The following is a 13,292-nucleotide window of genomic DNA, read 5'->3' on the forward strand; positions in this document are numbered from 1 at the left end:
ACGGAAACACCTCCTAGGTAACACATGAGCCAATCACCACGCCCCTACGCCAGCCTGTACCCACCCACTCTGTGCCCTATATAAACCATGGTATGTGAATGCTCCCATTAAAATCTCCTGATGATTGAGGGAACCCCCTCATGAAACAGGCCTGTAGAGATGAAGTAGTCTTGTGATTTTTTTTCCCACACATACATATATATATATATATATATATATATATATATATATATATATATATATATATATAAATATATACATACATACATACACACATACATACATACATATATCCATAAATACATACATACATACATACATACATACATACATATATAAATAGATTTGATATATATATGTATATATATATATATATATATATATATATGTATGTATGTATATATATATCTATATATATATTAATATATATATATATTAGATAAATATATATATATATATATTAGATAAATATATATATATATATATATATATATATATATATATATATATATATATATATATATATATATATATATATATTACATTTATATAGCGCACTTTCCGCGCGTGCGATGATGTCACGTTATCGATGAGAAAATGCATTTTTAGACAATATGATTTGCCTGAGCGGCTAGGAGACACCGTGAGTAGCAAGCGGTACAAAGTGGATAAGAAAAGACAGAAAAAAATCATTTAAATTTTTTTTTTTTAATACTTGGGACTTCCCGCAGGCCTGATTTTGGACGCTGGTGGGCCGGATCTGGCCCGCGGGCCGTAGTTTGGGGAGCCCTGTATTAGAAGAAGACAGCCTGTTTTTTCTTTTAACTTGGACACACACATCTATACTGTGGAAGTTGCCCTCCCGTGGGTTCCCCTGATCACGACAGATCGTCTCGTAAGCCCGGTAGTCAGGTTTGACAAGTCTTTTATTTTATTTTTTCCAGCAAAATGTCTCTCGGACTTTTCAGTCCGGCGTGTCTCTGTTTCCCCCTCTCTCGGTCTCATGCGTCTGCTCCCCAGCAACTCCAACCCCCGTGTCTCGTTCCGGCTGCTGCTAATAAGGGCAGCAGGTGATTTGATAATCAGCCCCAGCTGGTCAATCTGCTCACCTGCTGCTGGTTTCGAGGCCGCACCATTCACACCCCATTCCTGCGGGAGGCGCGCCGTCCATATACCTTTGGCCATTCTGAGCCAGCCATTTAAAGTTAAAGTTAACAGGAGTTATCTCATTTTGTGAAACGCCTCTGTTTTACTAATGATTTCCAATTTTGCAAAAAAAAAACGTGTGGAGTACAAATTAAAATACAACATTTCTCTGGGATCATGCTTGTTTTGCTGTACCAGAGTATGATGTAGCACTTGGCTTCACTGTATTGTTTCCTTTAATGTTAATAAACTTTTCAATAGTTCCCAAACGTTTACTGAGTGTTGTTAAAAGGAAAGGCCATGTAACACAGTGGTGAACATGCCCTTTCCCAACTGCTTTGGCACGTGTTGCAGCCATGAAATTCTAAGTTAATTATTATTTGCAAACAAAAAAAATGTTTATCAGTTTGAACATCAAATATGTTGTCTTTTATATTTACATCTAACACAATTTCCCAACTCATATGGAAACAGGGTTTTTGTAGAAGCACCGTTCTGAGACGTCCAACACAATTGTATGAACACACATTGTTTCACTGCACATAAACATTCACAACTGTTCCCAAACACTACAAAAGTCACTGTTTTGTTTTGTTTTTGTCAAGTGTGACAGAGTGTATGAACTTGGTACTCATCATTCGTCTCAACAGGTCTAATTCACCTCATTTTGTCATTGCTTTGCTGGCGTTTATAAGAGTATGGCTTTCATTTTGCATCACATAAATGTATGCATGTAACTGTTGCAAGACACTTACATGTGGTGGCAGCTCATCTTCAGAAATGTTTGGGGCGGAGCCGCCAGGTTTTTCCTGCTTTTGTGAGGTTGATGATGTCATCACAGACAACGTCAGACCAGACCAACTCACAGGGGGTTGGGGGTTGTTTTCTATTTAGTTCATCTTAGGTGTGGTTCAGAGAGATAGCAATAGTATATTTGGGTTGCTTTATTTTAACACCATGACAACACCTATTGTAAGCTAACTCAGTGGTCCCCAAACGTGGATCAATTGGTACCGGGCCGCACAAGAATTAAAAAAAAAAAAAAAAAAAGTAAACATTTTTTTTTATTATTATTAGTATTTTTTTTTTTCATTAAATCAACATCAAAAACACAAGACACACTTACAATTAGTGCCCCAACCCAAGAAACCTCCCTCCCCCATTCACACTCATTCACACAAAAGGGTTGTTTCTTTCTGTTATTAATATTCTGGTTCCTACATTATATATCAATATATATCAATACAGTCTGCAGGAATACAGTCCGTAAGCACACATGATTGTATTTTTTTATGACAAAAAAATAAATAAAATAAAATACTGAAAACAAAGTTTTGTTGTACTTGCGCAATGACAATAAAGACCTACCTACCTACCTTACACACATGTATATGTGTGCTATGGCTATGAGGTTTTTTTCCCCTTGGCCTCAGTCTGGACCCCCTCTCCAGGGGCCCAGGCTTAGACTGATTTTTTTTTTTTAATCACCCCTCCACTCCAGTGTTTACCTATTTCTCACCTTTTTTGTAAGGGGCGCCGCAAATTGACAGACCTGTCAGCGATCCTGTTCTGTCTCCCTGTGATGTTTGATCCTGTTCTGTCTCCCTGTAATGTTTGTCTGATCTTGAACGGGTTTGTGCTGAAAACAAAGTTTCGTTGTACTTGTGCAATGACAATAAAGACCTACCTACCTACCTTACACACATGTTTATGTGTGCTATGGCTATGAGTTTTTTTCCTTGGCCTCAGTCTGGACCCCCCTCTCCAGGGGCCCAGGCTTAGACTGATTTTTTGTTATCACCCCTCCACCCAAGTGCTAACCTATTTATCACCTTTTTTGTAAGGGGCGCCGGAAGTTCACTGACCCGTCAGTGATCCTGTTTTGTCTCCCTGTAATGTTTGATCCTCTTGTGTCTCCCTGTAATGTTTGTCTGATCTAGAACGGGTTTGTGCTGAAAACAAAGTTTTGTTGTACTTGTGCAATGACAATAAAGACCTACCTACCTATCTTACACACATGTTTATGTGTGTTATGGCTATGAATTTTTTTTCCCTTGGCCTCAGTCTGGACCCCCTCTCTAGGGGCCCAGGCTTAAACTGATTTTTTTTCCTCACCCCTCTACTCCAGTGTTTACCTGTTTATTCACCTTTTTTGTAAGGGGCGCCAGAAGTTGACAGACCCGTCAGCAATCCTGTTCTGTCTCCCTGTAATGTTATATCCTGTTCTGTCTCCCTGTAATATTTGATCCTGTTCTGTCTCCCTGTAATGTTTGATCCTGTTCTGTCTCCCTGTAATGTTTGTCTGATCTTGAACGGGTTTGTGCTGAAAACAAAGTTTCGTTGTACTTGTGCAATGACAATAAAGACCTACCTACCTACCTTACACACATGTTTATGTGTGCTATGGCTATGAGGTTTTTTTTTCTTGGCCTCAGTCTGGACCCCTTCTCCAGGGGCCCAGGCTTAGACTGATTTTTTGTTATCACCCCTCCACCCAAGTGCTAACCTATTTATCATCTTTTTTGTAAGGGGCGCCGGAAGTTGACAGACCCGTCAGTGATCCTGTTCTGTCTGCCTGTAAATTTTTGATCCTGTTCTGTCACCCTGTAATGTTTGTCTGATCTTGAACGGGTTTGTGCTGAAAACAAAGTTTTGTTGTACTTGTGCAATGACAATAAAGACCTACCTACCTACCTTACACACATGTTTATGTGTGCTATGGCTATGAGGTTTTTTTTCCCTTGGCCTCAGTCCGGACCCCCTCTCCAGGGGCCCAGGCTTAGACTGATTTTATTATTACTCTCACCCCTCCACTCCAGTGTTTACCTATGTCTCACCTTTTTTGTAAGGGGCGCCGGAAGTTGACAGACCGGTCAGCGATCCTGTTCTGTCTCCCTGTAATGTTTGTCTGATCTTGAATGGGATTGTGCTGAACATCTTAATTTCCCTTCAAGGCTTAATAAAGTATTTGTGATTCTGATACATGTGTTTCTGTATAGTATTTCTCCAGCAAGATGCTATTTTGAGAGGTCATCATTGAAGTGGGACATCACTGAAGGCCTAGGTGGGAAACGCCACTGGACGCAGGCTGTAGTGATATTTTGTGATCGCTGCATTTCCAGCCTGATTGCCAGCTCGCTTGCATCCTCCTCCTAATTAAAGAGAGTCTGGCATGAAGGCAGAGGAGAGCAGACGAGTCTAAAAGCAGCTTTTTAATTGCTTGCTTGTTACAAGAGCGTCCAGACCCGCCTCCGCCGTGTCCAAGTCTTTGAGTGGGACTCGTGTCTAAATGTGTGCAGTTGGTAAGTTAGCTGCTGCAACCTGATTTGATTTGAGCACAAAGAGAAGGAGAGATTAAAAAAAAGCAGCCCTTTGTGTTGCCTGAGTCCAGCTGCCAGCAAAGAACTCCACAATGACTTTAAAAAATAATAAATAAATAAAAAACTGGACCACTTCGAAAGCTCAGCGCCGTCACAAATGTGGGATTTTGTGGCCCATCCTCCGCTTTGATCAGTGGCGTTTAGCCAGGCGACAGGACGGGAAGGCGAGTCTGTGTTCTTTAAATAACTTGTAAAAAAGTGACGTCTGCCGCCGCCATCCATTTCCACGCCGGCCTTCACGATCCATTAGTATTCCAGCCTTCCTGCCTGCGTGAATTAAAAGCCTCCCCGCCGGCGCTGGAGGGAGGAAATACGAACACGGCGCGTCCTTGTGGGCCTCATGTAAAAACCATGTAGAGGTCGGCGCCCTTGCCTTGTTTCCGAGGACCTACGGACCCCCGGCCCACACTTTGGTTCGCAAGAAATCTTTTATTCATGTTGATTTTGCTTGGCATCGCACATTTATATACAAACCCCGTTTCCATATGAGTTGGGAAATTGTGTTAGATGTAAATATAAACGGAATACAATGATTTGCAAATCATTTTCAACCCTTATTCAGTTGAATATGCTACCAAGACAACATATTTGATGTTCAAACTCATAAACTTTATTTATTTTTTTGCAAATAATAATTAACTTAGAATTTCATGGCTGCAACACGTGCCAAAGTAGTTGGGAAAGGGCATGCTCACCACTGTGTTACATGGCCTTTCCTTTTAACAACACTCAGTAAAGTTTGGGAACTGAGGAGACACATTTTTAAGCTTCTCAGGTGGAATTCTTTCCCATTCTTGCTTGATGTACAGCTTAAGTTGTTCAACAGTCCGGGGGTCTCCGCTGTGGTATTTTAGGCTTCATAATGCGCCACATATTTTCAATGGGAGACAGGTCTGGACTACAGGCAGGCCAGTTTAGTACTTGCACTCTTTTACTTTGAAGCCACGTTGATGTAACACGTGGCTTGGCATTGTCTTGCTGAAATAAGCAGGGGCGTCCATGGTAACGTTGCTTGGATGGCAACTTATGTTGCTCCAAAAGCTGTATGTACCTTTCAGCATTAATGGCGCCTTCACAGATGTGTAAGTTACCCATGTCTTGGGCACTAATACACCCCCATACCATCACACATGCTGCCTTTTACACTTTGCGCCTAGAACAATCCGGATGGTTCTTTTCCTCTTTGGTCCGGAGGACACGACGTCCACAGTTTCCAAAAACAATTTGAAATGTGGACTCGTCAGACCACAGAACACTTTTCCACTTTGTATCAGTCCATCTTAGATGAGCTCAGGCCCAGCGAAGCCGACCGCGTTTCTGGGTGTTGTTGATAAAAGTTTTTCGCCTTGCATAGTAGAGTTTTAACTTGCACTTACAGATGTAGCGACCAACTGTAGTTACTGACAGTGGGTTTCTGAAGTGTTCCTGAGCCCATGTGGTGATATCCTTTACACACTGATGTCGCTTGTTGATGCAGTACAGCCTGAGGGATCGAAGGTCACGGGCTTAGCTGCTTACTTGCAGTGATTTCTCCAGATTCTCTCAACCCTTTAATGATATTACGGACCGTAGATGGTGAAATCCCTAAATTCCTTGCAATAGCTGGTTGAGAAAGGTTTTTCTTAAACTGTTCAACAATTTGCTCACGCATTTGTTGACAAAGTGGTGACCCTCGCCCCATCCTTGTTTGTGAATGACTGAGCATTTCATGGAATCTGCTTTTATACCCAATCATGGCACCCACCTGTTCCCAATTTGCCTGTTCACCTGTGGGATGTTCCAAATAAGTGTTTGATGAGCATTCCTCAACTTTATCAGTATTTATTGCCACCTTTCCCAACTTCTTTGTCACGTGTTGCTGGCATCAAATTCTAAAGTTAATGATTATTTGCAAAAAAAAAATGTTTATGAGTTTGAACATCAAATATGTTGTCTTTGTAGCATATTCAACTGAATATGGGTTGAAAATGTTTTGCAAATCATTGAACTCCGTTTATATTTACATCTAACACAATTTCCCAACTCATATGGAAACAGGGTTTGTAATCTGTATACCTGACGCATGAAATTTGACAGTTTGGGGGCGCGTGGGGTGCACTTTACACTTCAGCCGCCAGCAGAGGTTTGAAAATCTTAAAATGTATTTGGTGGCAATTCCAACTTTGACCACAGTCAAAGTGGCACTTCCCATCATTTTCAGCAGACTGCATTCCAAAATGATCAAACCCACCCCTACTACACTACTGTATGTTAATGTTGTCATTATGGTGGTACTTAATGAATACTTAGGTCTACTACACTACTGTATTTAATGTTGTCATTATGGTGGTACTTAATGAATACTTAGGTCTACTACAGTATTGTATTTAATGTTGTCATTATGGTGGTACTTAATGAATACTTAGGTCTACTACACTACTGTATTTAATGTTGTCATAATGGTGGTACTTAATGAATACTTGGGTCTACTACACTACTGTATTTAATGTTGTCATTATGGTGGTACTTAATGAATACTTAGGTCTACTACAGTATTGTATTTAATGTTGTCATTATGGTGGTACTTAATGAATACTTAGGTCTACTACACTACTGTATTTAATGTTGTCATTATGGTGGTACTTAATGAATACTTAGGTCTACTACACTACCGTAGTTAATGTTGTCATTATGGTGGTACTTAATGAATACTTAGGACTACTACACTACTGTATTTAATGTTGTCATGATGGTGGTACTTAATGAATACTTAAGACTACTACACTACTGTATTTAATGTTGTCATTATGGTGGTACTTAATGAATACTTAGGTCTACTACACTACTGTATTTAATGTTGTCATTATGGTGGTACTTAATGAATACTTAGGTCTACTACACCACTGTATTTAATGTTGTCATTATGGTGGTACTTAATGAATACTTAGGTCTACTACACTACTGTATTTAATGTTGTCATTATGGTGGTACTTGATGAATACTTATGTCTACTACCCTACTGTATTTAATGTTGTCATTATAGTGGTACTTAATGAGTACTTAGGTCTACTACACTACTGTATTTAATGTTGTCATTATGGTGGTACTTAATGAATACTTAGGTCTACTACACTACTGTATTTAATGTTGTCATTATGGTGGTCCTTAATGAGTACTTAGGTCTACTACACTACTGTATTTAATGTTGTCATTATAGTGGTACTTAATGAGTACTTAGGTCTACTACACTACTGTATTTAATGTTGTCATTATGGTGGTACTTAATGAATACTTAGGTCTACTACACTACTGTATTTTAATGTTGTCATTATGGTGGTACTTAATGAATACTTAGGTCTACTACACTACTGTATTTTAATGTTGTCATTATGGTGGTACTTAATGAATACTTAGGTCTACTACACTACTGTATTTAATGTTGTCATTATGGTGGTACTTAATGAATACTTAGGTCTACTACACTACTGTATTTAATGTTGTCATTATGGTGGTACTTAATGAATACTTAGGTCTACTACACTACTGTATTTAATGTTGTCATTATGGTGGTACTTAATGAATACTTAGGTCTACTACACTACTGTATTTAATGTTGTCATTATGGTGGTACTTGATGAATACTTAGGTCTACTACCATACTGTATTTAATGTTGTCATTATAGTGGTACTTAATGAGTACTTAGGTCTACTACACTACTGTATTTAATGTTGTCATTATGGTGGTACTTAATGAATACTTAGGTCTACTACACTACTGAATTTAATGTTGTCATTATGGTGGTCCTTAATGAGTACTTAGGTCTACTACACTACTGTATTTAATGTTGTCATTATAGTGGTACTTAATGAGTACTTAGGTCTACTACACTACTGTATTTAATGTTGTCATTATGGTGGTACTTAATGAATACTTAGGTCTACTACACTACTGTATTTTAATGTTGTCATTATGGTGGTACTTAATGAATACTTAGGTCTACTACACTACTGTATTTTAATGTTGTCATTATGGTGGTACTTAATGAATACTTAGGTCTACTACACTACTGTATTTAATGTTGTCATTATGGTGGTACTTAATGAATACTTAGGTCTACTACACTACTGTATTTAATGTTGTCATTATGGTGGTACTTAATGAATACTTAGGTCTACTACACTACTGTATTTAATGTTGTCATTATGGTGGTACTTAATGAATACTTAGGTCTACTACACTACTGTATTTAATGTTGTCATTATGGTGGTACTTGATGAATACTTAGGTCTACTACCCTACTGTATTTAATGTTGTCATTATAGTGGTACTTAATGAGTACTTAGGTCTACTACCCTACTGTATTTAATGTTGTCATTATGGTGGTACTTAATGAATACTTAGGTCTACTACACTACTGTATTTAATGTTGTCATTATGGTGGTACTTAATGAGTACTTAGGTCTACTACACTACTGTATTTAATGTTGTCATTATGGTGGTACTTGATGAATACTTAGGTCTACTACACTACTGTATTTAATGTTGTCATTATGGTGGTACTTAATGACTACTTAGGTCTACTACACTACTGTATTTAATGTTGTCATTATGGTGGTACTTAATGACTACTTAGGTCTACTACACTACTGTATTTTAATGTTGTCATTATGGTGGTACTTAATGAGTACTTAGGTCTACTACACTACTGTATTTAATGTTGTCATTATGGTGGTACTTAATGAATACTTAGGTCTACTACACTACTGTAGTTAATGTTGTCCTTATGGTGGTACTTAATGAATGCTTAGGTCTACTACACTACTGTATTTAGTGTTGTCATGATGGTGGTACTTAATGAATACTTAGGCCTATGACACTACTGTATTTAATGTTGTCATTATAGTGGTACTTAATGAATACTTAGGTCTACTACACTACTGTATTTTAATGTTGTCATTGTGGTGGTACTTAATGAATACTTAGGTCTACTACACTACTGTATTTAATGTTGTCATAATGGTGGTACTTAATGACTACGTAGGTCTACTACACTACTGTATTTAATGTTGTCATTATGGTGGTACTTAATGACTACTTAGGTCTACTACACTACTGTATTTTAATGTTGTCATGATGGTGGTACTCTTGAATACTTAGGTCTACTACACTACTGCATTTAATGTTGTCATTATGGTGGTGCTTAATGAATACTTAGGTCTACTACACTACTGTATTTTAATGTTGTCATTGTGGTGGTACTTAATGAATACTTAGGTCTACTACACTACTGTATTTCATGTTGTCATAATGGTGGTACTTGATTAATACTTATGTCTACTACACTACTGTATTTTAATGTTGTCATTGTGGTGGTACTTAATGAATACTTAGGTCTACTACACTACTGTATTTTAATGTTGTCATTGTGGTGGTACTTAATGAATACTTAGGTCTACTACACTACTGTATTTAATGTTGTCATTATAGTGGTACTTAATGAATACTTAGGACTACTACACTACTGTATTTTAATGTTGTCATGATGGTGGTACTTAATGAATACTTAGGTCTACTACACTACTGCATTTAATGTTGTCATTATGGTGGTGCTTAATGAATACTTAGGTCTACTACACTACTGTATTTTAATGTTGTCATTGTGGTGGTACTTAATGAATACTTAGGTCTACTACACTACTGCATTTAATGTTGTCATAATGGTGGTACTTGATTAATATTTAGGTCTACTACACTACTGTATTTTAATGTTGTAATTGTGGTGGTACTTAATGAATACTTAGGTCTACTACACTACTGTATTTAATGTTGTCATAATGGTGGTACTTGATTAATACTTAGGTCTACTACACTACTGTATTTTAATGTTGTCATTGTGGTGGTACTTAATGAATACTTAGGTCTACTACACTACTGTAGTTAATGTTGTCCTTATGGTGGTACTTAATGAATACTTAGGTCTACTACACTACTGTATTTAGTGTTGTCAAAATGGTGGTACTTAATGAATACTTAGGCCTATGACACTACTGTATTTAATGTTGTCATTATAGTGGTACTTAATGAATACTTAGGACTACTACACTACTGTATTTTAATGTTGTCATGATGGTGGTACCTAATGAATACTTAGGTCTACTACACTACTGCATTTAATGTTGTCATTATGGTGGTGCTTAATTCATACTTAGGTCTACTACACTACTGTATTTTAATGTTGTCATTGTGGTGGTACTTAATGAATACTTAGGTCTACTACACTACTGTATTTAATGTTGTCATAATGGTGGTACTTGATTAATACTTAGGTCTACTACACTACTGTATTTTAATGTTGTCATTGTGGTGGTACTTAATGAATACTTAGGTCTACTACACTACTGTATTTAATGTTGTCATAATGGTGGTACTTGATTAATACTTAGGTCTACTACACTACTGTATTTTAATGTTGTCATTGTGGTGGTACTTAATGAATACTTAGGTCTACTACACTACTGTATTTAATGTTGTCATTATAGTGGTACTTAATGAATACTTAGGACTACTACACTACTGTATTTTAATGTTGTCATGATGGTGGTACTTAATGAATACTTAGGTCTACTACACTACTGCATTTAATGTTGTCATTATGGTGGTGCTTAATGAATACTTAGGTCTACTACACTACTGTATTTTAATGTTGTCATTGTGGTGGTACTTAATGAATACTTAGGTCTACTACACTACTGCATTTAATGTTGTCATAATGGTGGTACTTGATTAATATTTAGGTCTACTACACTACTGTATTTTAATGTTGTCATTGTGGTGGTACTTAATGAATACTTAGGTCTACTACACTACTGTATTTAATGTTGTCTTAATGGTGGTACTTGATTAATACTTAGGTCTACTACACTACCGTATTTTAATGTTGTCATTGTGGTGGTACTTAATGAATACTTAGGTCTACTACACTACTGCATTTAATGTTGTCATAATGGTGGTACTTGATTAATATTTAGGTCTACTACACTACTGTATTTTAATGTTGTCATTGTGGTGGTACTTAATGAATACTTAGGTCTACTACACCACTGTATTTAATGTTGTCATTATGGTGGTACTTAATGAATACTTAGGTCTACTACACTACTGTATTTATTGTTGTCATTATAGTGGTACTTGATGAATACTTAGGTCTACTACCCTACTGTATTTAATGTTGTCATTATGGTGGTACTTAATGACTACTTAGGTCTACTACACTACTGTATTTAATGTTGTCTTTATAGTGGTACTTAATGAATACTTAGGACTACTACACTACTGCATTTATTGTTGTCATTATGGTGGTACTTAATGAATAATTAGGTCTACTACACTACTGTATTTAATGTTGTCATTATGGTGGTACTTAATCAATACTTAGGTCTATTACACTACTGTATTTAATGTTGTCATTATGGTGGTACTTAATGAATACTAAGGTCTACTACACTACTGTATTTTAATGTTGTCTATATGGTGGTACTTAATGAATACTACTCCTACTACTACTTAATGAATACTTAGGTCTACTACACTACTGTTTTTAATGTTGTCATCTTGGTGGTACTTAATGAATACTTAGGTCTACTATGCTACTGTATTTAATGTTGTCATTATGGTGGTACTTAATCAATACTTAGGTCTATTACACTACTGTATTTAATGTTGTCATTATGGTGGTACTTAATGAATACTAAGGTCTACTACACTACTGTATTTTAATGTTGTCTATATGGTGGTACTTAATGAATACTACTCCTACTACTACTTAATGAATACTTAGGTCTACTACACTACTGTTTTTAATGTTGTCATCTTGGTGGTACTTAATGAATACTTAGGTCTACTATGCTACTGTATTTAATGTTGTCATTATGGTGGTACTTAATAAATACTTAGGTCTACTACACTACTGTATTTAATGTTGTCATTATGGTGGTACTTAATGAATACTTAGGTCTACTACACTACTGTATTTAATGTTGTCATTATCTTTTGACTGTTCCATAAACTGAGTGTTGCTGCCTACTGCATTGTTCTATGGTGGTCATCACACTTGTCTACGCCATCACTGTTGCGTTTTGTGGGGACCTCTTTACTTCTGACACATTCTTGTCATTTATAAAGTACAATTTTTCACTGGCCACACTTTTTAAATCCGCCTCCAGTTGGGTTTAATTGGCAAAGCGCGACAATCTGCAAGCCAGAACGCTCCCTGGCCGAGGATGTATCCCCTTAATTGAATGCTTGTTGCATTTTAAAAGACACAAACGTGTTTCTGCCATGCACAGCTACACCCATGTGTCATTCACACCCAGGATGAAGGAAGCAGAAATGGTATTTTAAAAAAAACTTACCCTTCATCCTTAAACTGCCAGGGATTCCATCCTGCAAGATAAAGCCAAAAAAAGGACAGAGTTAAATTCAACTGAGCGAGTGTGTCAAGGAAAGCTTTTTTTTAAATTTGTATTCTGAATAAACACGCTGAAGCAATGCTGAAGAATGAAATGCTAGCAATAATGATTCTGTTACTAAAAAATATTGTTGGCATTTATTTATTTGTATTAATAAATACCGAACCACGGCTTTAAGAGGCAAGGGACGCTTAAAAGCTGATCTTGAAAGTTCTCCTATGTTTCAACTGACAATAAACGAAAAGTTTGTCATCATATTGTCAGGTTTGTCCCTTACAGTTTGACTGTTTTAGTTTTTTCTCTGTGTTTGTCTTAGTT

The 13,292-nt window shown here is 36.9% G+C and overlaps 1 protein-coding gene across 3 annotated transcripts in view; it reads right to left on the reverse strand.

Annotated features, from left to right (window-relative positions):
* fstl5 (follistatin-like 5) overlaps nucleotides 1–13,292 on the reverse strand; it is a 570,108-nt gene that overhangs the window by 424,218 nt on the left and 132,598 nt on the right. For all 3 annotated transcript variants that reach the window (XM_072914911.1, XM_061976896.2, XM_061976895.2), the window contains exon 3: nucleotides 12,918–12,948. In XM_072914911.1, the coding sequence (XP_072771012.1) occupies nucleotides 12,918–12,948 (31 nt within the window). The remainder of the gene's footprint in view (nucleotides 1–12,917; nucleotides 12,949–13,292) is intronic.

The sequence above is a fragment of the Nerophis lumbriciformis genome, linkage group LG16 (assembly GCF_033978685.3).
Source record: "Nerophis lumbriciformis linkage group LG16, RoL_Nlum_v2.1, whole genome shotgun sequence".
Lineage (NCBI taxonomy): Eukaryota > Metazoa > Chordata > Actinopteri > Syngnathiformes > Syngnathidae > Nerophis > Nerophis lumbriciformis.